General features: G+C 54.9%; 1 protein-coding gene across 2 annotated transcripts in view; it reads right to left on the minus strand.

Moving 5' to 3' along the window:
• Positions 1-22,395: 22,395 nt before the first annotated feature.
• The window catches only part of LOC121010435 (transmembrane protein 132D), a 565,590-nt gene continuing 560,433 nt past the window's right edge, over positions 22,396-27,552 (minus strand). For both annotated transcript variants that reach the window (XM_040444102.1, XM_040444101.1), the window contains one exon: positions 22,396-24,942. In XM_040444102.1, coding sequence (XP_040300036.1) covers positions 23,761-24,942 — 1,182 coding nt within the window. In that variant the 3' untranslated portion in view covers positions 22,396-23,760. The remainder of the gene's footprint in view (positions 24,943-27,552) is intronic.

Raw genomic sequence — 27,552 nt, forward strand, 5'->3', positions numbered from 1 at the left:
CTGTGATAACCAGCCCGCCTCTGCTCAGAGCGCTGGCTCAAATGTCACACCCTCTGGGGACACCACTTCCTCCAAAGGGCCATCCGCCCCAGGACTTTCACGTGTGGCCCAGTGGCACGATCTGAAACGACCTTGTCCGTTTACCGCTTTGCTCGTGTGCTGCGTGCCCCTTCCCCGCCCCTCACGACGAGGACTCCGGAAAAGCAGTCACACTGGCGAAGCCGCGTCCAGGGCCGTGAACCCCGCCCGGCCCGCGGCAGGTGCTTGAGGGGCATCTGAAGAACAGACAAGCGTATCCCTGAGTTGCTAGAGAATCGCATGACACACGGTCTGTGAGGCTGGGCGGGGGCTGGGCGCCGAGCTGAGGCTGCGCCGACGTCACCTACCTTCACGATGCAGGAGCCTCGAATCCCAAGGGTCTGTCTTTCTGCAGCAAGGGCGGGTTGAGGCAGGAGACCCACAGTGGCCGTAACCTCCCCCACCTGAGGCAGGCCCCCTGGGGTCACGGATCGGGCTAAGGTGGCTGTGGGTGATGCTGGCCGCACGCCTGCCCCCCAGGAAGCTGACGGCCACCGGCTTTGCGCTCCCATCCCGCGTGGGAGGGCGATTCCACTCTGCCTGTAAGTCCAAGCCTTCCAGCCCTCAGACGCTGGGAGCCAGGCAGCGTCCCACACTGCCACCTAGCTCTCCACCGTCAGCCAGGACACAGTGAACAGGGAGCTCTCACAGGCGCGCTCTTGCTCAATCAGGCCGCGCCCCACACCTCCTGACGGCCCGCCAGGATCGGGCAGGGAAGGAGCTGGCAGACGGCCGGCGTTCTCGGATTTGCCCCTAAAACCGGGGCTTGAGGGGAGGCACTGTGTACAGTCATCTCGGTCCTGCTTGACGTGCCGCTCCGCTTCTGGACTCTTCCCTGCACACACAGACACACACGCACACACGCACGTACAGGCACACGCGTGCACGGGCCTCGTCTCCCTACTGCGCGGCACTCGGGAAAGACGTTGTCAGAGAAAAGCTGTCAAGATCCGAGGTGCAGAGTTTAGTTTGTCAGGTAGGACCCCTGGCACTCGGCTTTTCTGTGGAGCTCCAACACCACCTAGAACGTGGTAGAACACTTCTTAGGTTGGTCCTGTTCCTCACCCCACGGGGTGCTCGTCTCCTCCCGGAGTCGTCCCTGTCTGTAGCGGGACAAAGAGGTCCTCTCAGATTGACGTCCGCCCGGAACCCCAGGGGTGACCTTATTTGGGACCAGGGCCTTCACAGATGTCGTTAGTCAGGGATCCCAAGATGAAGTCATCCTGAATTCAGGGTGGGCCTTAAGTCAAGGACTGGTGTCCTTATACGAAAGGAGCGGCAGAAAGATGCATCGGGGGAAGGAGGCCGCGTGAAGACAGAGGCAGAGGAATGCCTAGGGCCACCAAGAAAGAGCTGGAAGAGGCAGGACGCGTTGAAGGGGACATGGCCCTGCCCACACTTTGATCTGATTTCAGATCTGGTGCCTCCGGAACTGCAAGGGAGTAAACTGTGGTTGTTTTAAGCCACCCAGCTCGTGGACGCTAACACACTCTGTGGGGGATTGCAAATCACCCCGGACCGTAATTACCGGTCTCCTCATTTGACCGTAAGTCTCTGTATCCTTGGTTCTGACCATGGCATGTAGCCGGCAGGATTCAGAGCTTGATGGACGAGTGAGCGAGTCAGTGAATGAGTAAACGGATGTGGCTGTGTGAGCCCATGGTGCTGGTGGAGCCACTGAGGCATCGTCCCACCAAGAGCCGCGCCCCTCTCTCTGGGCTGAGGACACACGGAGGCAACGGATCCGGCCTGCAGACCCCTCGTCCCCATTCCGGTCCCGAGAGTGGTCAGATTACTAGGGCTCAGTTTTGGGCATAATGCTCAGAGCGGCCTCTTGAGGGCATTCACCCAAAAGGAGTCATGCTGTCTGCTGAAATTATGAGAGGCGATGCAGGAGTGAACAGATGCCTCTGTGCACACCTGCGCTGCCTCAAAGCTCAGTCACCATCATCGCCGTGGGATGACCCGTGGGAGCACAGAGGAGGCGTGAGGAGGCGGCCTCCATCCTGCTTCCCCACGGATCCTGTGCACAGCTGGCAGCAGTGACCGAAATGTCCACCCTCGCCACCCCGCCCGCCCTTTGGCTGTCCGGTCTGCACCGGAAAGAACACGTACAGTTCGAGGACAGGAAAACGTCACGACCTCGGTCCCCGATCGGCGTGTCGCGTCTGCCGCTCTCGGCCTCCGTGGGCCTCGCAGCACCAGGTTACCTGACCGAGAGCAGGTCCGGGAGGGCAGGGGGCTCCTGGAAGCGCTGGGTGTCGGGGGCGAGGCGGACGGGCAGGAACCTGCCCCCATGGGTGGGCCCTGTGTCCCCGCACAGCCACGCAGCAGGACAGGACGGCCATGCAGCTGAGGAGGAAGGGCCCTTCGGCTGGGAAGGGTGAAATCCAGTTCGCCCCGCTTGGCGGCTGCAGGGAAATGGGGCGATTTCAGGCCCCGGGCGACATGAGGTCGCCTTCCGCCGCCTACAGGAAGTCTTTCTGTTCAGCCGAGGAAACGAGCCGGGGACCTGGTTTCCAGGCCAGCGGACATCCAAACGCCCCCCTTGTTTTCGTCACAGCCTCCCCGGTTCTCCTTTCGGGAAGCCGCCTAGCACACCGCAGCCATGCTCCTAAGGGGGTCACGTGACCCACGCCCAGCCAATCCAAAGATGGCAGCCTCAGGCCCATCGTGATTGGCTCGGAGAGAGACACATGGCTCAGTCGTGAGCCAATGAGGCTCAAGTCCGGGACATTTACCGGAAGGGCCCGGAAGAGGAAGAGAAAGAGGTTCTCTGTAGGAGACCGGGCCTCTGTGCTGCAGCAGGTGACCCGAGGGACGACGTGTCCGAGACCGGCTGCGGTGTCCGCACCAAGCGGGGCCGCGTCTGGGTGGTGCCCGCCCTGGGAGTCCCGCCTTCTGGTTACGGCGGCCCAGGTGTGGCGGAGCTGTGTGGACAGATGCCCGCAGGTGCACGCAAGGCCCCGGGGAAGGTGGCTTGCGGGGAGGCCGACCACCACGCGCCCGGTGCTGCAGAGACCACCCATCAGCCGTGTTCGGTCTGAGGCCCCTCTTCTCGGAGCTTCCCACTCACAGGAGTCAACATTATATCTTCCACGGACTTTTCCTAACATGGGAGGCATCTCATACTTCCAGAAGTTTCTGCCTGGTTGATGCTTCCTGGTGACATATAGAGGCACTCGCATCTCATCAATAACTTCTGTCGGAGCTGTATTTTTCAGAAAGATTTGCTTCCAGGAAGCGCGTCTGCAGACAGCTAATTCCATTCGTGTGATTTGTTACCATGTCACAGTTTGATTCACACCGTCTCTGGAAGATTAGGGGAGCATCTTTGGGGGTTCTTCCAGCGTTCTTCGGTTGTCAGTGACAGGTTGGTTTTGACCAGCTTCAGGACGGAAGGGGTTTCGTAGAAGGTTATGGGTGGGACGCCTGGGTGGCTTAGTCGGTTAAGCGTCCGACTTCAGCTCAGGTTATGATCGCATGGTTGGTGGGTTCAAGCCCCATGTGGAGCTCTGTGCTGACAGCTCAGAGCCTGGATCCTGTCTCCCTCTCTCTCTGCGCCTCTCCTGCTCACACGGTGTCTCTCTCTCAAAAATAAATGAACATTTTTAAAAATTAAAAAAAAAAAAAAGAAGGTTAAGGGGTACCTTACGAAGTAGAAAGTTAAGCTGAGACTCTGGACTTAGGCTGGAGAGGAAGGAACAAGGCAGCAGAACCGGGGTAGGTCACAGGAACAGAGGGCACCTGTGGGGACGCCCCTTGGAGGGGATGTCTTGACTGATGGCTCCACCCACATCCAATGGGAGGAATGTCGCTCCCAGAGCAAATTCGGGATGCTGCCACCCAAAAAAAGGGTGGTCAGCAAAACAGCACATGCCTGTTATACCCTGTGTTGCCCTACTCTCTCTTGATGGACAGAGGGATTGTAGTCAAAATATTTAAGGGCCAGTATGACACTGACCAGTCAGAGAGGGAGCCATGGGCATGGGTCTCCTGGACATAGCAGCTGAACAGCAGCCCAACTGTAGGCGTTCAGATTCCGCTCGTACAGAATCATTTCTTTCCCTGAAGGCTGGAGAGGTCGACACAGAAACACACTGCTTTCTTTACCTTGTCTCCCTCCTCTGTATATTCTCTGGATAATTTCGGAACCAGCGTGTCTAAGGGTATGAGTACCGGGTTAGGAATTCTGACATTCTGTCATTTCAACTGCCCTTCTGACATTGAGCCCCGTCGTCTTATTTGCGCCTCAGATTTCCGATCGTGAAACTGGGGTTGTGGTCCTTTAACTCTAATCGAATCCGACAACGGTTCCCTAGAATCCTCCTCACCTAGCATCTCTCTGTGATGGATGACAAGTTCATTCATTAACTGTCAGAAAGCAACGTTTCCTGAGTAAGACCGCCACTCGTCTTGCGGCCGCTCCCTCGGATGGAAAAGCACGGTCGCCAAGGACTTGAAGATCCCCGTCTCGTGCTCTGACGACAGTTAGAAGTACACACACTTAGCGTTACTGCTCTCGCAGCCAGCTTTACTTGGAGAAACCCACCTCCTCTTCCAAAGGAAAAAAAAAAAAAATAAGTACAAAGCCAAACAGTGTCTCTTTTCATCCGGGAGAACAGCTTAATTGCCTCAGCCATTTGGTTACCAAATGCAGTGATACGTTCACTAATGAAATGTCTCATGCTATTTGGCTCCTTTGAGGGGAGAAAAGAAAAACAAAAGCTCACCCCAATCTATAAATCAAGTTGAATAATTCTGTTCCCTTCTAAGGGAACTTTTTCCCACCCTCTGTGTGTTACGTTATCTGTGTCCAACAGACGGTGGCAGAGCGAAAGATGACAGGACGCTCTAACAAATCTAAAGAAGGAGCTCCAAATATCGTATCCAAATAAATGAAGTGAATAATGCAAGCGCTCATTCCTGGTTTTTTGGTTTTTTGTTTTTGTTTGTTTCTTATAACCACCCCCAGCGCGCGAACCACAAGAAGACGTGACTCACGATGGCTGAGTTGCGAGGTGCCACCAACACGCGTTTCTTAGCGGAAAAATCACAGCCTTTTTTTCCAAGTCCAAGTTTTTGCTTCGGATTCCATCGGACGGCAGAAGACGGGTTCCCGGGAGTGAAGTCTCCCTGGATCCGCGGGCGGGCCACCCGTGGGAGATGTCGCCCACGAGGAGAACGCTGCTCAGAGGCGGCTCCCACCGTGGCAGGCCCTTGTCGTTTTCTGGCTGCAGCACTGAGATCCTTCTCGGGAAGCCTCCCCGGGCGTGGCGATTTCAACAACATCCTAGGGCTGAAGATGAGGCCATGCTCAGCAGATGCACTGAGCGCTCGCCATAGGCCAGGAATGGCTCTAAATAACTTATTATTTCTTACGACAAACTACAATATAAAATTAGTGAAGTATCTTCATTATAAAACAGAGCAGCTCACTGAATATCACTAATAGTAACATTAAACATCAAATTATTATTTTGTTATTTATTTATTACAGATAATTTATTACTTAATTATTACCAACTCAATCCTTGCAATTATAATTTGAGGTGGCTCGCTATTATCCCCATTTTACAGATTAGAGAACTAAAGCAGGGAGACTTGTAAATCCATTACCTGCACGGGATCAAAAGGCAGAAAGGCCCGCAGCTGAACCCAGGAAGTGTGGCTTTGGCTCCTCCTTGCCTTTTAAGGACCGCATTCCATTGCCTCTCTTGAGGAATAAAATGCCTCTAGGTGCCCCTACGGATGTCTGTTTATAACATTATACAATTCTTGGGGCGCCTGGGTGGCTCAGTCGGTTAAGCGTCTTACTTTTGGTTTTGGCTCAGGTCATGAGCTCACAGTTGGTGAGTTCGAGCCCCGCGTCGGGCTCTGTGCTCACGGCACACAGCCTGCTTGGGATTCTTTCTCACCCTCTCTCTCTGCCCTGCCCTCTCTTTCTCTCTCTCTCTCTGCCCCTGTCTCCTGCTCTCTCTCTCTCAAAATAGATAAATAAACATTAAAAAAATAATGCTGTCCACCTGGAATGTGTATGCTCTTCTATACTAATTTTACCTGCATTAAAGAAAGACCATTGGTTTACTTGGTAGATAAGGTTGATTTGGTGCTAATGGGGGTGCCCTGAGCATCCTCCCCAAACAGAGTGGCTGACTGAAATTCCACTTCCCTCCCGCCCGTGGTACCACATCACTTAGGTGACACCACAGACTGGACACCTTACTGATCTGGAAACGGGGGACGGCGTCTGCTGCTTTTACCAATCATCCGGTGGCCGTGGCCCCTCTGTGTGGGTCCTGGCTAAGTTTGCTGTGCCTGGTCCCCCCCCACACACACCTTAGAGAATTTGGACTCCTCCTGTCCAAAGACTGCGATACGGTTACAGCACAGCTCCCTGCGTCTCGCTTTGTTATTTTCATATAATTTACGGACCACACAGTAAAACACCCAACCTTGTACTCAGTATGGTGTTGAAATTGAGGAGCCGCAGTGCACTCGAAGTAGTTTTTGAAATCAGGAAAGGTGGATGGGGGGTGCTTTCAGAGTAACCTTGTTGGGGATGCAGGAGGCTTGCTAAACCCCACCTGGGGCTTCCTGCAACCCTGGGGGGGGGGGGCGCTGAGCCCTGGGCTCAGTCTCGGTGTCATAAACACACGATCACCGGCCCAGCCCAGTTAACAGATTGAGGGGCTGCAAGTAATATCATGTTTTGCACAGGACATTTAATCTACGGGTATAGATCACAAGGAACACGCATCATTGTTTTCAGCTAAGGTGCGCTCCATTGAATCATTGAGAAGTACAGCCTCACTTAAACGGCTGAATGCTTTGAAAACAAAACGGAAAATGGAGAGGTTACATTAAGTGGGTCTTATCTGTAGTAGACATGCACAGATACAAAGTGGGATCGTCCTGTTGAGCGTGTGTGTGTGTGTGTGTGTGCGCGTGCGCGTGCACCAAGCATATCCATAGGATGCAGGCTCTGGAAACACCCAGGCTAATGTCATATCCTGGGTGAGCTACTTAGGAGCTGTGTGATCTTGGACAAGGACCCGGGAGCTTGGAATTCAAGGCCAGGCATTCCGGTTCCAAGTCCTTGCCCTCAACCATTATGCTGCCCTGCTTCTCCGGCATGATAATACATGGTGAGTCAGGAGACAAATGTCCTTCCCACCCCTTTGCCTCTGATTCCTTCCAGAGCCAAACATAATTACTAATATCTTACGTATCATCCCAGTAATACAGAGTTTGATTGAACGGCTACCTGATCTAGTCCTTACATTTGTACATGTTTGACATAACAACAGGACGCAATGTTTCACACCATGCAAAGGTATTGGTTTCTTTTGACATCTTTTACCTAAAGCCCATTACATAGAGCTGTCTCTGGTGTGAGCGGTGGTGAGCCACTCCTGGTAGAGTGACATCATGCTGGTGAACCAAGGGGTGGGCAGCTCAGCCCACATCCAGATTGACTTTCCCAAATCCAACCACAATGACAAGACCCCCTTTGATGGCTCTGATGGCACCATGGCCATCGCTTCCCCAGAAACCATCACACTACCAAAGACACCAGGGACCCTGTATAACCCCATAGACCCTACATAACCGTGGAGTCTGCAGGATCCTGTTGTGGTACTACGAAGCCACACTGGTCCTATAAAGACTAGGGAAACCGTCATGGCCCTAGCAAGGTGTCCTAGTTAGCTACTGCTGTATTTACATCCAAGCATGAAAATCTGATGGCTTAAGTTAACAAATACTTGTTCAGCTCACGAATCTGTGCACTGGCTGCACGTTTCTGCTGGTCTCAGCTGGGCTTACTGTTGTTCCTGTGTCAGCTGGTGAGTCAATCGTCAGGTTGACTTTGCTGATTTTGACCAGACTCTGGTGCCTGGGGCCTTGGCTAGGATGATGCAATCGCCTCCACTAGTCTACATGATGCACTCCCCAGCAGGCTGGCCTGGGCTTGTTGATACGGAGGGAGAAGTTTCCAAAGGGTGACCGGGAGTGGGGCTCTTAAGGCCTGGGGGGGGCGGTCCAATGTCACCCCCACCAAACAAGAAGACTAGCTCAAGTTCAAAGAGCGTAGAAACAACGCTCCACCTCTTGACAGACGGGGTTGCAAGTCACATTGGAAATGGCGTGTGCACACAGGCAGGAAAACTGGAACCCCTTTCTGCAATCAGGCGGTCACACCAGTGGAGTAACTGACCCAGGAGCCTTGGAGACGCTTCTGTGTCTACAGAAGGCCTGCGGAGCCCAGCCTGCCTTCAAGGGAGCCCCGTGGATGCCCTGGCCAGTTCCCTATTGACAGACATTTAGGTTGTCCCCAGTGTTTTGTTACTTCCCAGAGCTCTGCAAGAAACATCTGCACATCCCCATCTGTCTTTGTGCAAACGTGCAGGTCCAGATAGAGGATCAAATACCCAGTGTGCTTCACAGAAGGAACCTTCTCTTTTCGGGGGCGGGGGCGGGGGAGAGGGAGGGTCATTTGGTGAGATATCTAAACAACTACACACAGGCCCCGCACGAGAACAGAGCTCCTTGAGACCTGCTCCCGAAGGCTTGTTCGTCATCAGAGGCAGTGGTCCTGGGCCCGCGGCCGTCTCTGTGCCAAACCCACTTGCTCAGCACACTTCTGCAGGAGTCAGCATGGGCCTCCCGCGCCTTCCACTGAGCGCGCCTCCTCCCGGGTCTCGCCCTGCCATGCACGCGGAGCAGAGGGATGCAGTAAATCAAATCTCTGCCTGATGGTTCAATACTGCAGAGCACCCCAAATCCCGCCCCAGAGGTCAGTGCTACTGTTTAACAGGAAGATTCCTCGCCCATCTCTGACCTTGGGAACCAGCCCGGCGCATGCATAGGAAAGCCAAAGGCTAAGAGGAAAGCTATTGATCAGGCCTGGAAGGAGAAGGAATAACGGGGAGTCATAAACGCTTATTAACGGCAGAGAAGGGGCTGGCGCTGGGGTTTCTGGCATGAAAATAAAAGGGCAGAGAGGGAAGGTACAGAATTGGAACATAAAATCTCAGAGTTGGAAGGAACCCAGCCATCTACCAAGGTCAACTGAGGGAAGCTTTTAAACATACCAGCCCCCAGGCCCCCTGCCCCAGATCCACCAAGTTGACATTTCTTGGGGGGGGGGGGTCTCTCCATCTGTATTCCCTAAACGCTCTCCGGGTAGATTTTGGGACTTGCTGACACAGCCCAGGGCCATGATCCACACCCCGACACCCACGAAAGATGGACCTGGACATACCTATGATGATGGTAATACCTGTTTACTGAGCACTTACTATAGCCAGGCAGTGGGTTTCATCGCCCAGCCGTCCTCGTCCCCCCCCCCCCACGCCGTGCGTGTAAGTATTTGCCCTACCCATGTAAACAACTGACCATCAGAGACCGGAAGTGAACAAAGGCCCAGGGCTGGGAGGCAGCAGAACCTAGGTTCACACCAGAGACAATGTGATCCCAAAGCTTGTGCCCTCTTTGTCCCTAACTGCCCCTTCTGTGAGATGGGGTGGTGGTAGCAGCCAGCCCAGACCCGTCCCCGAGCCCCCCAAAGCCCTCGCTCTTAGCCCGTAGACCTTACTGCACTGCATAAGGGTGTGCTTCTCCAATTAAAGATAATACCGAGTGACTCTTATTACAACCGCTACCTGTTCTAGGTTCCTCTGCCTCTGGGGAGGGGGGGACACAATAAAATACAGAGGTGTGTATAAATATATAATAATGCAGAAATATATTTATGTGCATGTGAAGATATACACGTGGTGTGTATGTGTGTGTGTGTGTGCGTGCGTGCATGTGATAACACACAATCCTTTCCACACATACCCAGCCAAGGTAACTGGAATTCATGGGCCTTCTCGGCACTGCCTTTGGAAGACCCCGTGAGATGGGCTTTTCGAGAGGTCAGGGCCTGGGCAGAGACTGCCCGTGGTCCCCAGAATCCATTCTTCCCGCCTTCCTTTGCGTGAAAGGATCCCCAAACTTGAGCTAGGCACATGGCTTCCCGGGTGGTGATACTTCCCAGCATCCCTTGCAGCTCAGGGTGGGTGGGGACGAGTCCAGGCCAATGGGAGGTGAGTGGGAGAGGGGTGTGCAACTCCAGGGTCACGTCCATCTGAAGGGAGATTGCTCCCTCCCCTCCTCTGCCTTTTACTTCTCCCTGGAGGCAGAAACAAGGGCTCGGTTCAGTGGAGGAGAGGTTCTTGGCCAGAAGCAATTTTGCTGCCCGTGGGACACTTGGAAACGTTTGGAGACATTTTCCGTTGTCAAACAAGGAGGGGGTTGCAACAGGTGCTTAGAGAGCAGAGGCCAGCGGCACAGTAAAACATCCTTCAATGATCAAAAAATTATGCAGCCCCCAATATTGAGAATTCTGAGGTTGAGAAAGGATGTAATGAATGTATTTTCTTTTTCCTGGAAGCTTAGCTTGTACCCTGATATGGGACTTGAATCAAAATGTAAGGCATCAGAGGGGGGATGCCTGGGTGTTTCAGTCGGGTAAGCATCTGACTCTTAATTTCAGCTCAGGTCATGATCTCATGGGTCATGGGATCGAGCTCCACATCGGGCTCTGTGCTGACAGTGCAAAGCCTGCTTGGGATTCTCTCTCTCCCTCTCTCTGCCCTCCATCTCTCTTTCTCTCTCTCAAAAATAAATAAATAAACATTAAAAAAAAAAAACCCATTAAGTGTCAGAGATCCCAAATGACTGTGGCCTGGCTGTAACACTAGGAGAACAGAAATGCCCCGTTATTATCAGGAAACATATAATAGGAAGATCGGTTTGTTTTTTTTTCAGGTAGAATGATTGAAGGCAAGGAACTGACTCTTATAAATACGAGCAAAGTAAAATTTTCTGGAAGGCCACTGGAAGCTCAGAAATTCACTGGGGAGAGAGGACACAGGCAGGGAGCAGGGTAGCTTTGGAGACTGGGAAGCAGAAGCGGCAGGAAAGGTCCCAAGCAGGGACACATGGGTTGAGCAGCTCCCGAGAGAATGGATGCATTTCACCAGCCCCTTCTGTCCTTGGTCATTTGTTTGAGAGGTAATGGCCCGAGAGAGCATGTGCCTGGTTAACCAAGCCTAGAATGTGAGTGCACCTGCTGGCTGGGCCCCCAGGTGTGATAGAAAAGCTCCGGGTCAAGGGGCGTCCAGGTGATCTTTGACTTCTGCGCAGAAGGTCAGCCACCTGTCTTTACTGTCCCACCGAGAATGCACACAACTGAGGTCATCCCCTAATAACTTGGACTGTCACTAGGAAACGGGGCTGGATAATACAGTGGCCCTAACCAACAAGCACTGGGCGCGAAGTCAGGAGACAGGGCTCAAACCCTGGCTTTGCCACTCACAGGCCATGTGACTCTGAGTAAATCCCTTTGACCTTTTCCGTCTACAGCTCAAGACCAGGCTCTCTCTCTCAATCCATATCCACCGACCCAAATTGCTCAGCCCTGCTCGAGCATGGGTACAATATGCTTAATAGCTGCTGGTAATATGTCATCCTCCTTGCCAAGATCTATATATTGACGTGTATGGCTCAGGCTATTTGTCTGTACAATTAGACATCAAAAAATGGACAATTTTAATTGCACACATTGATTACGGCTCAGTTATTTGAGGAGCATTTAGACAGGCTGGGTATGATTTTCAAAGCCTTTGTATACTTTAAACCATCTCAGCAACTGGAAAGAGACAGAACAGCCTACTGTGCGGTGAATCGCCCAGGAAGCCCAGAGAGGCAGCGGTGAGGTCTCCTCTCCCCTTCATCCCACACGAAAGGTCCCCAAGTTGGAGGTCTCATGCTCATTGATTTACTTGGTGAGTGAGGAACAGGGCCGGCAGCCAATTCTTCATTCTCTGAAGGGGCAACCAGAGCCTTACTTGACCTTGGTTGATCTTCCCTGTTCCTTATCCGTTCCCCTTTTTTATGGAAATAAGAAAGCTTACCTGAATTTTCCAAGAGGAGTATCATGTGACTTGGGCGGGAAGGATTCAACCCACTGCTGAGGAGTGGGTCAAAGTTTGGCCAATGGAAGATTTCTATTTTCCCCTGGTTATCTGGTGAGTGGTTCAAGGATGGTACCTAACTCAAACCAGACCAATGACTCCCTTTCTGGATTCTTGTTGGAACCACTGGGAAAGAGATGTTCCCTTTCCTTAGTGTTTTTCTGAGCAGTTGGATATAAGCTCATCAATATGGAGAAGGTCATTTTTGTTAGTGGTTGGACAGAACCCGCCTGCAGGGGTTGTGATCTCCAGTCTGCAAGATGGCCCTCTAAGATTCTTTCTTTTTTATTAAGTTTATTTATTTATTTTGAGAGAGAAACAGAGAGATAGAGAGAGAGGGAGAGAGGGAAAGAGAGGGAGAGAGAGAGAGAGAAAATCCCAAGCAGGCTCTGAGTTATCAGTGCAGATCCCAGCATAAGGCTTGAACTCACAAACCATGAGATCATGACCTGAGCTGAAGTCAAGAGTCAGACGCTCGGGGCACCTGGGTGGCTCAGTCGGTTGAGCGTCCGACTTCGGCTCGGGTCATGATCTCCTGGTCCGTGAGTTCGAGCCCCGCGTTGGGCTCTGTGCTAACAGCTCAGAGCCTGGAGCCTGCTTTGGATTCTGTGTCTCCCTTTCTCTCTGCCCCTCCCCTGCTTGTACTCTATTTCTCTGTCTCCCCAGAATAAATAAATATTAAAAAAAAAAAAAAAAGAGTCAGAGGCTTAACCAACTGAGCCACCCAGGTGCCCTGGCCATCTGTGGTTCTTACCTACAGGTATTCAGGGCCTTGTGTGCTTCCCTCTCATACTACATACAGCTAATCTGTGTGACCAGGAGAATACCAGAAACGATGACATGTGACTTCCAGAGCTGGGTCACGAAACACACTGTGGCTCCCTTCTTGCTGTCTCTTGGATCTCTGGCTCTGGGGCAAGCTGACTGCCAAGCTGTGAGGTCACTCCAGCAAAACTTCAGCAGAGTGGAATGTTCAAGACTTTCAAACAAGCACTAACTTTCCAGACAAGTGGGCGAGCCACCCCGAAGTATCATCCAGCCCCAAACTGACAGATGCCTGCAGCCTCAGCCGGCATCACGACAGACCCTGAGCTGTAATCCCCCAAGGGACGGCTCCCAGATTTCTGACCCTCAGAAATTGTGATGAGTAATAACTATGCATTGCTGTGAGCTGCTAAGTTTGGGGGGTGTTGTTATGCGGCAGTGAATAATGAGTACATGCTACCAGCTTGGGTGCAGAAGCACCCCGCCTTGGGGAAGGTGGGTCCTGCCCCATTAAGCGCTCACTGAAACCCTCTTGCTCCACACGGTGGTTTGCTTGCTGTCTGTTTCCGTGGGGGGAGAGTCAGCCCTGCATTCACTGAAACACCATTGGGGGACTGTTTGGACCACAGGCTCGTTATTTAACCCATGTGTGAGCTCTCTCTCTCTCTCTCTCAACCACAGTTATTTTCAAATACCTTAAGGAGAACACTGAGTTTTGCATATTCCTTGAGGCTTTTTAAAACTGGGAGCGTAGAGATCCACAGTCAGCAGCGAGAGGCACCTGATGCGGTGGCACATTGATGGCAGCCAGTGGGGCCAGGGCACAGGCGGGACGAAGGAAGGACACAGGGCATGAGGACCGTGCCCCTTCAGGACAGAGGGGACAGAGGGAGCCCAGATCACCCTCAAGACTTACGCTCCTTCCTTTTGGGAGCAAGGAAAAATCTGGAATATCAGTGGGATATTCAGCTGAATCTGGTGACTCGATAGATATTCTCGGGTTGACATTTTCCTAAGATTGGGGGGAAAAAGGAAGGTGCTAAAAGGAAAGCGAGGATCTCATCTTCCGGGACGTCTGTGTACGTGCTGGGATGGGACAAAATTCCCACTTCCACTGGTGTCCATGTCTTCCAGGGAGTAGCACGCCCTTCCCGTTTTAAGGCCGAAAGACCACAGTCTGTTTTGGTAGAGGGGCACAAGGTTCGAGAAGGTGGCCGGCTGGGGACCTTAAATCACTCCAGCTGCCCTGTAGACCCACTGGGCTGGAAGGGAGCGAGCGCCAGGCTCACAGCCCAAGAGGATGCCCCACGGCCCCCAAGCCCCAAGGGTCCTCCAGGCCCAGTGCCAGTCGGCCGTCTTCACCGCGGGCTACAGCGTTCTGTGTCCACGCCAAGAAGACCTTGCTGCTTGGCCAAGGTCCCATGGCGACACCTACGGGATCTTCTCCCGCCATCTTAACGAGGCAGCCTGGTCCTCCCGTGGGACCGGCTCGCCTGCTATGGCAAAGCCCCGCGTAGCGCACCAGAAAGCATACACTCAGCCGTAGGACTTGGCTGGGGTCACAGGGAGGTGGCTTCCAGCAGGTGAGAGCTTCTAGGGCACAGGTGGGAGAAGCAAGGCGTCCGCAAGGGCTTTGCAAGGGGTGCCCAGGCCAAGCGACATTCTCTCCGCACTGTAGGTGGTGAACTGAGGCTGGGGGTGGTGAAGGGACTTGTGTCCGTCCCCTGGCTCTATCACAGGGTCACGGCAGCACCACAAAAGGCTGCAAATACGGACAAGGGAGTGACCCCAGCTGTCCTCTAAGCAGCTGAGGCCACGCCAAGGTCTGAGCCTGGAAGTCCGCCCACGTCTGCCCCAGCGGCCGGTTGTAGGAGCGCCATGACACCTGCACCCCATGTCCACGCGGCTCCAAAGGGCGGATGCGGAAGGGGGCCCGCAGTGTGGCCGGAGAACCAGCCAGCACCCAGGCCGTTGGGGGAAAGTTGGGCTCTTGGGTGACACCGTCACAGGCAGAGCAAAGCAGGCACAGTTCTTGGCTGACTGATTAGCCTGCAGCAGCAATGAGAGGCCGACAAGTGGGTCCCCAGTGTTTTCCCCACGTTGGCATCAGAATGAAGATTAGGACTCCAGAGAACACTCGTGTCTCTAGGTGGTGCCTTCGTCCTGCTCTTCCTGGCCCGGCCCACGGGGGCATCTAAGTCCTGCAGACCCTTGATGGCGGTGGGGAGGTGGCTGGTCTGGCAGCAATCCAGTCCCCTCCTCCTGCCCTCGGAGCTCCCGCCTCAGCCTGGAGGTCTGCTCTCAGGAATCCAGCGGCTCAGTGAACCAAGCGGCACGTGATGAACAGATCGCATCACGATATTGTATCCACCAGGTTGCTGCGACACTAAAAATTCTAAAAATTACACCGTTAACAGCAGTGATGTAACAGAACACAGGCTCCTTTCGTGTCAGGAGGAGTGTGGGAGGGTCGGTGCCCTCTGGGTGGGGGGTCCAGGCTGCTCTGACTTGTGCCCCATGTCAGCATGTGGCTTCTGGGTCACCAAAACAGGATAAGAGAGAGTATGGAGAACTCCCACGGTCTCTTCCCCACCCGCACTGGGAGTGCCACCTGTCACTATCCTTCATGGTCCTTGCTGGTGCCAGTCATGTGGCCCCGAGTGCAGTGCAGGGCAGGCTGTGAGCACCCCAACTCCCCCATGCCCAATCATGTCCAAGTACCTGGGGGCTAGAAAAGAAGAAGGGACCCCCTTCCTGTCCGTGGGGACAAGAAAGAACCAGAGAAGTCCTCTTTGTCAGCAGCCTCTGGGGATAGGATGTATACAACACAACCGGCAGAACACTGAGACGTCTGTCCAATGAGGTTAATCTGGGAAGAAGCGGGATACTGAACTCACACCATGCTTTGTTCACTGAAGCTTAGGCCTTCAGAGCAAGCCAGAAAGGTCTCTATAGAAAGACGAGAAAAGGTATCATCATCTGCGTGTCTCCCGAGGACAGGAATTGCAGCTCCTTTAGTTTCCCTCCCTTGAAGACCAAATCTGGACTTCCCTATTGGCCCAGAGGAAGATGCTTGTGTCACATCCACATGGGGCAACAATTAGATTCTATTTTAAAGTTCCCCTAGTTGTAGTTTGGTTTTCTGGTTCCCACTAAATACCACCTTAATTTGTTAGACCATGCCTTTATCTTCCCTGATCTGTAAGCCATTCATTTTCCATCTGTCCTTCCATCCATCCAGGTAAACATAAAAACATCCATCCAACTATCCAGTCATCTGTCCATCTGTCTACCCACCTCTCATCCCTCCATCCATCCACCCATCCAATCATCCATCCAACCATCCATCCACCCATGCACCCATCCACATCACATCTGTCCATCTATATGGACATCCATCCATGCAATCAAACACCCATCCATCCATCCATCCATGCATCCAGCCTTCTTCCCATCCATCCATGCAAACATACAAACATCCATCCATCCATCCATCCATCCAGAAAATGCTTATTGACTGCTGACTCTTGCTAGGCATGGCTCTAGTCACAGGGTATATAGCATAGAACAGGTTAGACTAGGTCCTTATTCTTCTGGAAAGATAATCTACGAGGGAAGACACAAGCAAGAAAGGAAATACTTAGAAAGGACAGCTCCAGAGTGTTCTGGAAGCCATGGTAGGCAGAAGAGGGGATTGTAGGCGGGGAGGGCCGACAGGAGAGCATGAGGTTGCTCTTAAGGTGGTCAGAGCGGGCCTGTGGAAGGGCCAGAGGAGCTGGGGCCCCAATGATGAGGAGGCAACAAGGACAGAGGCTCCGAGGTGAGGACGAGCCTCTTTTGTGGGAGGACGAGACTGAAGAAGACCAGTGAGTCTGGACTTCGTGAGAGAGATGGGCAGAGGCTGGGTGGGGGCAGGGTGACGGGTGAGGCCACATCACCCTGGGCCTGTGGGCCACAGTCCCGAGTCCGGACTCCATTCGAGGATGTGTGGGCATCACTGGAGGGTTTTAAGCTGGGAGTGACGCGATTGATGCTTTTAAAAGGTCACCCTGTTCATTTTCATTTAGCAAACAGTGAAGTGTCTACCTAGTAGATTCATCCAAGAGCCATGAAATGCTCTGGACGCAGAGGGAGCAGAGTAGAGCAAGGCAGGAGCTTTTAAATTTATAAACCAATATGGGGCGCCTGGGTGGCGCAGTCGGTTAGGCGTCCGACTTCAACCAGGTCACGATCTCGCGGTCCGTGAGTTCGAGCCCCGCGTCGGGCTCTGGGCTGATGGCTCAGAGCCTGGAGCCTGTTTCCCATTCTGTGTCTCCCTCTCTCTCTGCCCCTCCCCCGTTCATGCTCTGTCTCTCTCTCTGTCCCCAAAATAAATAAAAAACGTTGAAAAAAAAATTAAAAAAAAAAGTTGTTATAAACCAATAAACCAAACGCTGGCCAGGGTGCTCTGAGCCTATTAGCATGGCGGGCGGATCCGACTTGATGGACCATCAGGGAACAGCAGCCACGGGAAGCCCAAAGTCTGGCCGACCAGGCAGGAGGCAGCGTGTGGCCCCGTAAGACTCTGGGGGGGCGGCGCCCAGCCAGAGAGTGGAGGGTGTCTGCAGCCATCTGTGAAGGGGGCCTGTTCTCGCTTCCTCAGCCTGGCCCTCGGTCTTCTGGGCTCCTGCACACGGTTTCAGTGTGGGGTGCCGGAAAAGGCAAGGAAAGAGTAGCGGCGTCAGTTGCTTTGCGGGAGCTGATGCATTCTCATGGCACGAGTCTTGATTTTCCTCTCGGAAACCGTCCTTTCTCTACTGTGAGCCCCTGTGGTTTAGGTGGGGACTTAGCCCTTCGCCAGCTTCCAGGCCTGGAGGGAGACACCCATGAGCAAGGCCTGGGTCACTACATCTTACAGGTGGCAGATTCCTTTTAGCTTCAGCTTGTGACCCAAGCTGGCCTGCAGGGGTCAACTGAGCGACTTTTTCTTTTTCTTTTTCTTTTTTTTAAGTGTTTATTAATTTTTGAGAGAGACAGAGACAGAGCTTGAGCAGGGGAGGGGCAGAGAGAGAGGGAGACACAGAATCCGGAGCAGGCTCCAGGCTCCCAGCTGTCAGCACAGAGCCCGACGTGGGGCTTGAACCCAAACCATGAGATCATGACCTGAGCCGAAGTCGGATACTTAACTGGCTGAGCCACCCAGGTGCCCCCTGAATGACTTTTTCTGAAGGCATCCGGACAGTCACTGTCTTTACTCTGAGATTCTTAGCTGGGGAACCAATGAGGCTGGAGCTTCTGGGGGCCCCGTGTGAAAGAGCTCTGCCTGAGAATGAAGTCAAACGGGCAGGTGCAGAGCTGGGACTTGGGGAGGGTAAGACACAGGACCCTTGGGTCAACCGTCTGGGAGTCCGACGTGCTCCCTGGAATAATAAATTCTGTGCCTGTTCCGAGTTTTTTATTTTCCTTTCCGAAGTCCAGTTAAAAGATTTTGAAATATCATTTGTGATAAAAAGATTCTCACTAAAGCAAACATCCAGACAGGTCTCCTTCCCTCCCAAGGGGACTACTTTGTCCCTGGAGTGGGTACAATTGTCCCTCCCCCCAGAAGAGATACTGAAGTCCTAACCCTCAGAGCCTGTGAATATGACATTGTTCAGAAAGAGGGTCTTGGCAGATGGAACTGGGTTCAGATCGGGTCATACCGGAGCGGGGTGACTGCAGCCCCTATTAACAGGGGAAAATGTAGACCCAGAGACACAAGGAGAAGGCGGCGTGGTGACGGGCTATCATGAGGACCACCAGAAGCCAGGGAGGAGGCATGGTCACAGCCCTCAGGGGGAATCAAGTCTGCCCGCACCTTGATTTGGGGGCATCTGGCTTCCAGAGCGGTGGGACAGTCGGTTCCTGCTGTTGGAAGCCTCCAGGTTATGGGAGCTGTTGCGACAGCCCCAGGGAAATGAACACACCTCCCAGAGTCACTTAGCCTTTCCAGCACCTTTCCCGCTCCTGTCCACACACGTACGATACCCGGATTAGCCTCCTTTCCCACACACCCAGCATCGGGGCCAGGGCTGGGGGCAGGCGCGCGGCAGAGAGGAGGGCCTTGTGGTCCTGAGCGGGCGTCCGCTGATCCGAGTCAGACTTCCGTTAGACCTCTGGCCACAATGTCCTTCTCCCCCTCCCCATCGCTCCGTCACCCCCCCCCCCCCCGGTCACCCCCGGCGCAAACCCAGGCCCTCGATCACCATGGACTGGGGGACACAGGCCGCCCGCGGGGTGCATCCCAGTTCACCCCCATCCTAGCCAGAGCCTCGAGGGCCTGCTGCTACGGGGGGGGGGGGGGGAGAGGGTGTCCCCCAGGGAAGCGCTAATGACCACACCCGCGAGGCGCCCATCGGGGTAGTTAATTCACAGTTACGAGCCTTCCCAGAGGGAGAGGATACGTGTCCCCTCACATTTCCAGGATGTCCTGGCACCACCCCGCTTGCAAAGAGGGACAGAGGGCGCAAGGCTTTTGTGGACGCATTCGTGGAAGCCCGCTGGGCCTGTGCCCGGTTCCGGGTTGGCCTGTGTCACCGTCGGCTGCCCTCGACGTGCTCGCACGTGTGGCTGCCGGGCCTCTGGCCAGAGGTCATGGTTACGGGTCAAAACGTGTCCTGCCCAATTCACACGCTGAAGTCCTAACCCTCGGTGGGAGAGGGGACCTTATTTGGAAATGGGGTCTTTGGGGTTCTTACAGAGGCAATTGGTGAAAATGAGCAGAGCAGCAGGTGCTGGGGAGAGGCCTCCCGCCCTGCTCGCCCCCGACACGGCTGCTCCAGCACTTGCGGCCTCCAGGCGGGGAGGCGGGACGTTTCCGCGGTCCGAGCCCGGGTCCGGGACGACGAAGGCAGCCTAGCAGAGCGAGGCCCCTGACGGCAGTCGGTCGGCCACGTCCCGGGCACCGAGGAGCCGTGAAGCCGCCACCTCCAGGAGGCACGGGTGAGCCCGGTTCCTGTTCCCCGGGGGCCTGGCCTCAGTCAGCAGCCGGGCAGCTTCCTGGCTCGAGGGGGCCCCGCGGGGGCAGAGGTGAGGGCGCAGGCCGGGTGCGAGGGACAGCCGGTGGCAGCTCTTTATTACAAAAGACACCGGCTGAAAAAAATCACCCCGGCAAGACTCTCACACGGCTTCTTCCTTCCTGAGCTCTGGGCAGAGATCGCGTTACGGGCTGTGGGGTGGTGGCCTCTGGGGTGGCGTGTGTTAGGCAACGACGTCTCTGTTTTCCTGGGAGACCACAGGGCTGTTATTCTCTGTTTCACAGAGCAATATACTTTCCCCTAATTGTCTTGCGAACACAGCACTCCCCTCAGCCTACATTTGCCTCTCTCACTTTTGCGTAGAGTCACGAGCAGGGAGAAATATTCCTCTATTATACGGAAAGTTGTGGCACAAATGGCAACTCTGGGCCAGGGAGACAATCTGGGTGTCCTGCCTGGAGGCGGCAATAGCAAACGCACCGTTTCCAACCAGGGCCAGGTTGGGTTGTCAGCCCCATTTCGCCAAAGTGTCCGAATTTTCAAAAGGGGATACAAATCCAGATTTTTAAAAGCGAAACGGCCGAAGCGTCTAGGGTCGGCTTCGTCTTCGTCCCGTAACGTGTTTTATCTCCTGTCTGTCACGGAGGACGATCTGAAATGTGTTTCGAGGTCACCTCCCTGCCCCCACCAGATGTAACATCCCGGAGAGCAAGCATGTGATGTTTCCTGTCCCACCTGTCACATTTACTGTTCCATCGATCGCCCAAGCCTGCGGTGGTTTCTAGCACACAGTGGGTGCCCGGTAAATGCCAGTGAGTAACTGGCCCACTGATGCTGTTGCATGAATGCAAGAATTTCACGCGACTTCTTTTTCTGTGGAACGGCCTTGGGGCTGCATTTGACTATTGGGGAAAGGAAAAGTCAACCTTTTTCATTCGGCCCAGAGCCACGGTGGGCGTCCCTCAGGAAGCTGACATCTGAATGCACACGTGAGATCCAAAAAACAGGACAGAGCAATTTTCCCCGCTGTAGCCCAGAGGGAGCCGGGATGTGCGCTCGCCTGCCACGGCTCTCACTTACCACCATCCGTCAGCAGGCTTTTAGCAGGGAATTGCACATGTGATTTATCTGAAAATCCTTTCGGGTCCTGAAGGAGAGATACTTAGCACACAGTGCACTTTGTCACCATGTGTCAACATTGTCTCGGTGCACGGACCACATTACACCGTGTAAGAGTGTAATTGGATTGTGCTGGGCCCCTTCAATCTGCATTTTCATTTACCAGAAGCCGCAGCGTTTGGAGAGCCGTCCGCCTTGACGCCAGCCCCGCGGAGGGGGGCAGAGTGTGGAAAGACAAAGGACAGCCATAAAGCCGCTGAATGCAAACTTTATATTTACAGTCAGTAAGTTTATAAACATATATTACATCCTCACGACCTACGATACATTCTGCAGGGAGGCGGATCTGGGAGCGGGCAGCGGCTGCTGTATTTTTTTTTTTTTTTAATTTTTTTTTTTCAACGTTTTTTAATTTATTTTTGCGACAGAGAGAGACAGAGCATGAACGGGGGAGGGGCAGAGAGAGAGGGAGACACAGAATCGGAAACAGGCTCCAGGCTCCGAGCCATCAGCCCAGAGCCCGACGCGGGGCTCGAACTCACGGACCGCGAGATCGTGACCTGGCTGAAGTCGGACGCTTCACCGACTGCGCCACCCAGGCGCCCCTCGGCTGCTGTATTAAACGACATCACGCGGGTAAAAATGGAAAGAAATACAAGGAGGCTGCAGAGAGCAAAGCCCCGTCATTGAGCGAAAGGGTGACGGTTTAATTGTCCAACCAGACGAGGTGAGTAGACTTGGGGACAGGAGCAGGTGGCTTATGGCTGCTGGAATCCCAGTCTTAGAGCAAATGGGGAGCACCTCAGTTGGGGGGGTGCTAAGGTGGGAAGGGTGAGCTGGCAGAAACGACACCCATGATCTAAGGAGAATTCAGTTATATGCACTGGAGAAGGGGTGGGGGAAAGAGAGAGGGGAGGAGGAAGGGGGGAGGAGGTAAAGGAGGCAGGAGGAGAAGGAGGACAAAGGGAGAGGAGGGGAGGAGGAAGAAGAGGAGGGGGGATGGAAGGATGGGGAGAGGGGGAGGAGGGGGAAGAGGGGAGGACAGTGGAGGAGGGGCGGAGGGAGAGGAAGAAGAGGAGGAGAGGGAGAGAAGGGGAGGAGGGGTGAGGAGGGGGAGGGAGGGGAGGAGGAGGGAGAGGAGGGGAGGAGGGGGGAGGAGGGGAGGAGGAGGGAGAGGAGGGAGAAGGGAAGGGGGAGGAGACAGAAAGGGGGAGGGGTGAGGAGGGGGAGGGAGAGGAGGAGGAGGGGTGAGGAGGGAAGGAGGAGGAGGGAGAGACACAGAGGAAGCGGAGAAACAGGGTCAGGGAGACACAGAGACAGACAGGAACTGGAGAGGAGAAGAAAGGCAGAGGGACAGGGAAGAGGGACAGGGAAGACACCCAAGAGACCGCCCGAGGCCGCTGGCCCTCCCCCGCCCCTCCCCCACTGTGGCGGGAGCTGGAGCTGGGCTGGAAGCCGCTCATCCCCCCCACCCCCCCACCCCCCCCCCGTTCTTAGGCTTCCCACGGAGGGGAGGGGGACATTCGAGTCCTTCGGATTCAAGCCACAGCAAACCTCTCAGGGCTGAGCAGGGTCTCGGTCTGCACCCCACGCGCGGACGCCTTGGTCCACCCACGTGTCCAAGCCCGCACAGGGGCGTGGACGGGCTTCCTGCCCCGGCTCTCCCGGCCCCACACCCTGCAGGGACGCCTGCGCGTGTCTCTGTGGCCGCGGACGGGGGGCCCGGTGTGGCCGTCGCGGGGCTGTCCGCGAACAGCTCTCCTGTCTTTCCGGAGGAACAGGGGAGCCAGTGTCCCTTGGGGTTGAGTTCACCGTGAGAACCACCTGCCCGCAGAGACCTGCCTCTTCAAGAAGGACACGTGATGTTCGCCTGGCGGGGCCACTGCAGACTGTCCCCTGGAGCTGACACACCGGCCGTGGGGGAAGAAGGACGCTGTGAACGCTGGAAAGGCCCCCACTGCCCATGAGTGACCAACGGCTTTCAGAAAGGTGGCCGGGTGGGGGGGTGAGTACAGATTCTGACACAGTGAACTCGTCCCCAAAAAGCCTGGTTCTTGGAACCGGCCTGACATTCTACGCCCTGTATCCCGAGCTTACGAAGGAAGGAACGCCCGAACCGCTCCGAGGGGTCTGTTGGTTTCTTCTCCGCATCCAGTTACAGAGACATTTGTGACCCCTCTGCCCACGTGCTCCCTTTCAGTCCCCATCAGCAGCGCCCTGGTCTGTCGTTGGGCCGGGCTGGGCTTTGGGAGACAATCCGTCGCGGTGACGCCTCCCAGGAGCTGCCTCGCCCTGGCCTCTGCCCCCGACCCCGCGCACGGCCAGCTGTGCGTCCGGACCCCAGCGACACGCCGCCTCCCAGCGAGGCACACGCTTCCACGGAGTCTTGGTCGCCTTCCACGGTCTGCACGATCGCACACGGGAGCCACACGGCTTCACAATCTCCAAAGTGCTGTGATTAAAGACAGAAAGAGGGCCGCGGGCAGAGGGGGGGCTGCTTATTCCCAGAACCTTTCGGAAGCTCGGTGATTCAGAACTCGGTTTTTCCTGCAAGTTTTAAAAATCCTGCCATGCACGGTGAGCCTCTCGGCATTGACCAAGACACTGCATGGTGGGACGTGTGCACGGGTCCCGACGTGGGGCCACCCCCCTAGGCGAGCCGGGGGCATTTTCCGGGGCTCTGAGGACAGGGACGACCTCATCGTGTCTGGTCGCTACGCTCCGTCCCCAAATTAAAGGCTGGGAGTTGAGTGCGAAGTAATGTGTGCGAGTGTCCCGGCTTACACGTCCTCACGTAACCTTCCCGCGTAGTGGTGTGGCTGTCTGCTTTCCCCAGGGTCCAGATCCCGGCAGACCCAGTCCGTGTCCTCACCACTGGTCGGGACGGAGTTCACGGCGGGGCATCCTTCATCCGAGGGGATGGTGGTGAAGGTGGTAAATTTTACCCTTTTCCTTTTTGAGGTCGGGGACGTTGGGGGCTCACTCTTCTGATCCTTCCCATCAGCAATGGTGGGTCCCGAACACTTGAACAGCTGCCCGTTGATGTTTTTCTGGGAGTTTGTGCTCAGGAGATACTTACTCTCCTCGAAATACATGTCCCTGTCAATGGCGGTGATCTGCTCATCTTGGGAGGAGGCGAAGTTAATGTGGTTCTCCAGCAGTTCTGACCGGTGGCTCAACCCAACCCAGTCATGGGAGTGACTCATACCTTCTTGCTCTTTGAAGGGAACCTGTTTGTGCCTGTACTTCAACGCAAAGGCCACACAATTTATCAGGAAGACCAAAATGGCCAGGCAGAAGACACCCAACAGGGCATACATGCCGATCTCCAAGTCGCTCAGCCCTTTGGATGCCTGTGTGAGGCCGCTCTCGTCCATCTCCCCATTGCTGCTGGGCGGGCCCCCCTGGGTCGGGAAGCTGGTGAAGTCAATGGCGACGGTCTGCAGATGGCGGCCATCGTCTAGGAGGCTTTCTTGGTTCTTCTTTCTCTGGAAGGTTGACCTCTCTGTCGTGGACCCCCTTCCTTCCATGAGGCCCATGGAGGAACTCCCGTAGTACGGTCCCCCCTGACCCCCCCACTCTTGCAAGGGTTTTTTGGGTCTTCTGTCACTGACATTATTTTCTAGGTGAACTCCTGCCCCCGTGTGTCTGCTGTCACTGGTGTTGGGGTTAGCATCACTTTGGCCAAATTTAACTCTGACGTTGGCCGTTCCCACAGCCAGCACACTCTTCCGCTTTGACTTCTGGCACGATTCGCTAATAACCATTTCCACCTTGATCAGAGGACCCTGTCCCTCAGTTTCAGCGGCGATGATCGGCCACTTGACTTTGGGGTCTTGGTGGATGGAGACCACTTTCTCGTCCAGGGACGTGGTCATCAAGGAGAAGTCCTTCCCATCGTAGATATCCAAGGGGGTGATGGAGCCATCGCTGAACTGGACCCAGCAACTGATGGCTGCCTCCTGTCAAATAAAACAAACCAATCAACATGGCCCCAAAGCTCACCGAACACCAAGTCTTTGTAAAGTAGACATTCTGTGGCCAGGATAATACGACCAGAACAAAGGAAAACCTTTTAAGCAGCGCAGAAATAAGAGACAAGACGCACGGGAGGTCACGGAAGAAACCCAATTCTTAGGAAGACACAAAACCGACAGCAAACAACCACCAGACTGAAATGACAATGAACCCGGGCCCGTAACAAACACTCCATAATAAGATCCTCTTTTTCCCTCTGGGGTGTGGAAAAAAAGACGGGGTTTTGAGGCAGGGCAAGATCTATGTCTGTGCAAACATAAATTGCACGTCAAAGGATATTACTGCTTAGTGGGATCATTTGCAAGTGTTACACGTTTACGCGGAAAATATTTATTGCATTACTTTTTAAGTTGCTTTAATACCGAGTCTCTGCTCATTACTCACAACACAGATGAAAGCCTCTGATGTGGACAGGGGCACACAGAGGAGTGTGGGCTTTGGTCCCGCCTCACCTGGGCCTACAGGACCAGGTTTGTACGCGTTTCCGGACCCAGCGTGGGCTTGGGACACCAGGAGTCAAACCAGCCAGGGAGATAAAGCCAGCGCTATGTGGCTTTTCTTTCTCTGCCAGCCACTCCCCCCTCAACCAGCTGGGGAGACGGGGAGGCCAAAGGGCGTCCAAGGCCAAGGTCTGCACGCATCTCAGTCTCTTGCCTTTTTACTTTACTTTGTTGCTTTAGACCAACTTTCCTTGGGACTAGGTGGACCAGGCAGACGAAATCACCTCCGATTTAATGGGAGTGGAGACGTCACCGTGCTCGACAGCGAACTGGTGGGCCCTTTGCCACCTGCCTCCCCCAGATGTCGGAGAACCTGCCCCACCCCAAGCCCGGAAGGATTACTAGCCTGGACAGGCACGTGATCCTGTACACCCAGCCCCGGCGGACTGGACCAGGGATGAGGCGCACATCTCAGCAGCTCCGAGCCAACGGGCATCTCTCTCTATCTGTCAAACTTGAAATAAGACAGACGGGACTGACGCCTTAGCTGCGGGAGGATGCGTGGGGGGCTCACAAAAATCTGAGGGATGAAGCCCCCCTCGGAGCAACCGCAATGGAGCAGGGCTAAGCAAGCGTTTGGGGACAGCACTTATCTCCAGGAAAAGAAAAAGAGACAGACCAAAAGGAGGTGTGGCCATCGAGAGACCACAGACACTCTTCCTCCTCTGAGCTCCTACAGCCGGGGTCCTGAGGGCCCCCAATCCTGGTAAGAAACCCCTTGTTTTCTTAAGCTCGCCTGAGTGGATTTCACCTTCTCGCAAGCCAAGGGCCCCTGAGCGTGACAGAAGCCAGTTTTGCACGGGGGCTGTTCAGTCTCTGGAAGCAGGAAGGAAGGCTCCTCCCACGTGGCTCGTGGCTTCAGCTCCTTGGGCTCAGCCACTAGACTCTACCACTGGCCGGCATCGGCTTAGCCCAGCTGCTAGGTGCAAAATGCTACCAAGACGGTGCAGGAGCCCCCGGACGGACTCTGATTCGCCAGGTTCTTCCGATCTGCCTCGAAATCAGAGCAGGAAGTTCAAACGCCCCTGGGCTTCTTGCAACTGAAATGTCAGAGCCAGGTGCAGGCAGGGACTAAGGGCCATCCAAGCCACGCACGGAGCAAACCTCAGGGTCCCCTGTTGAGCTCTGCCTGCTGGGAACGGATTAGCTCTTTGGCCTAATTCTAACTCTTATCTTACCGCTTCCTTAACGCCTAGCTGGTGGTCACCTGAAATTATCTCCCCACGAAGACGGAAAGCAGCCTCGGGGTATCTCTCCTTTGTGACCTGCACCTTGCTTCCTGCCTGGCATCCCGCCCTGAGAAAAAGGTTGGTCTTTGGCGACCATTCACATCTGCTACGGGAATCACGCTCTTCCCAGGGTTTTATAACCCAGACCGCTGTACGCACAGGCCACAGCGAAGGGGCCGAGTGATGCCTGCCGAGGAACACCCGGTGAGCGGTACAGGCGGGGGGGACGCGAAGGCTGCGTGTGTCCTGGGACAAGCCTGGCTCGGCTCGGAGCACGGGCACAGCCTCGGCGGTTCCGTGGGTGCGGGTGCCAGGGGAGGGGGCTCCCGTCCAGTAGGGAAGCTGCCAGGAACACCCCTGCGTGGGCTGGCGGCCTCCCCGCAGCCCCGCGGGAGGACGGTCCTGCTTCACGAGGCACGGGGCGAATCAACGGCCGGAGACCACGGCTTTGTTGCTCCGCAAGGCTCACCGGCGCCTCCGTGTTCCCCCTAAAAAAGAATGCTTGCCCCCCTCTAACGGGGGAGGAGCACATTCAACCTTTGCAGATGGCCTATCTGCAGCACCCTTCTTTTGGAAACCGTGCCATCAACACGCGAACACATACACCGCACGATACACATCACACACGTACACACACAGCGCCCCGTCGGAGCACGCGGGTTGCGAATGCGGCCGACACCCCCCACGAGGTCTTTCTGCCCTGAGAACTATAAACCTGGTGAAGGGAACCTCCATCGCCCCAGACCTGCCGCCCCGTCTTCCTTGCGGGGACTCGGCAGCAGGCCGCGGGCACCTCCTCGAGGCA

This window comes from Herpailurus yagouaroundi, unplaced genomic scaffold (assembly GCF_014898765.1).
Source record: "Herpailurus yagouaroundi ecotype Mexico unplaced genomic scaffold, PumYag 191, whole genome shotgun sequence".
In the NCBI taxonomy this organism is placed as follows: domain Eukaryota; kingdom Metazoa; phylum Chordata; class Mammalia; order Carnivora; family Felidae; genus Herpailurus; species Herpailurus yagouaroundi.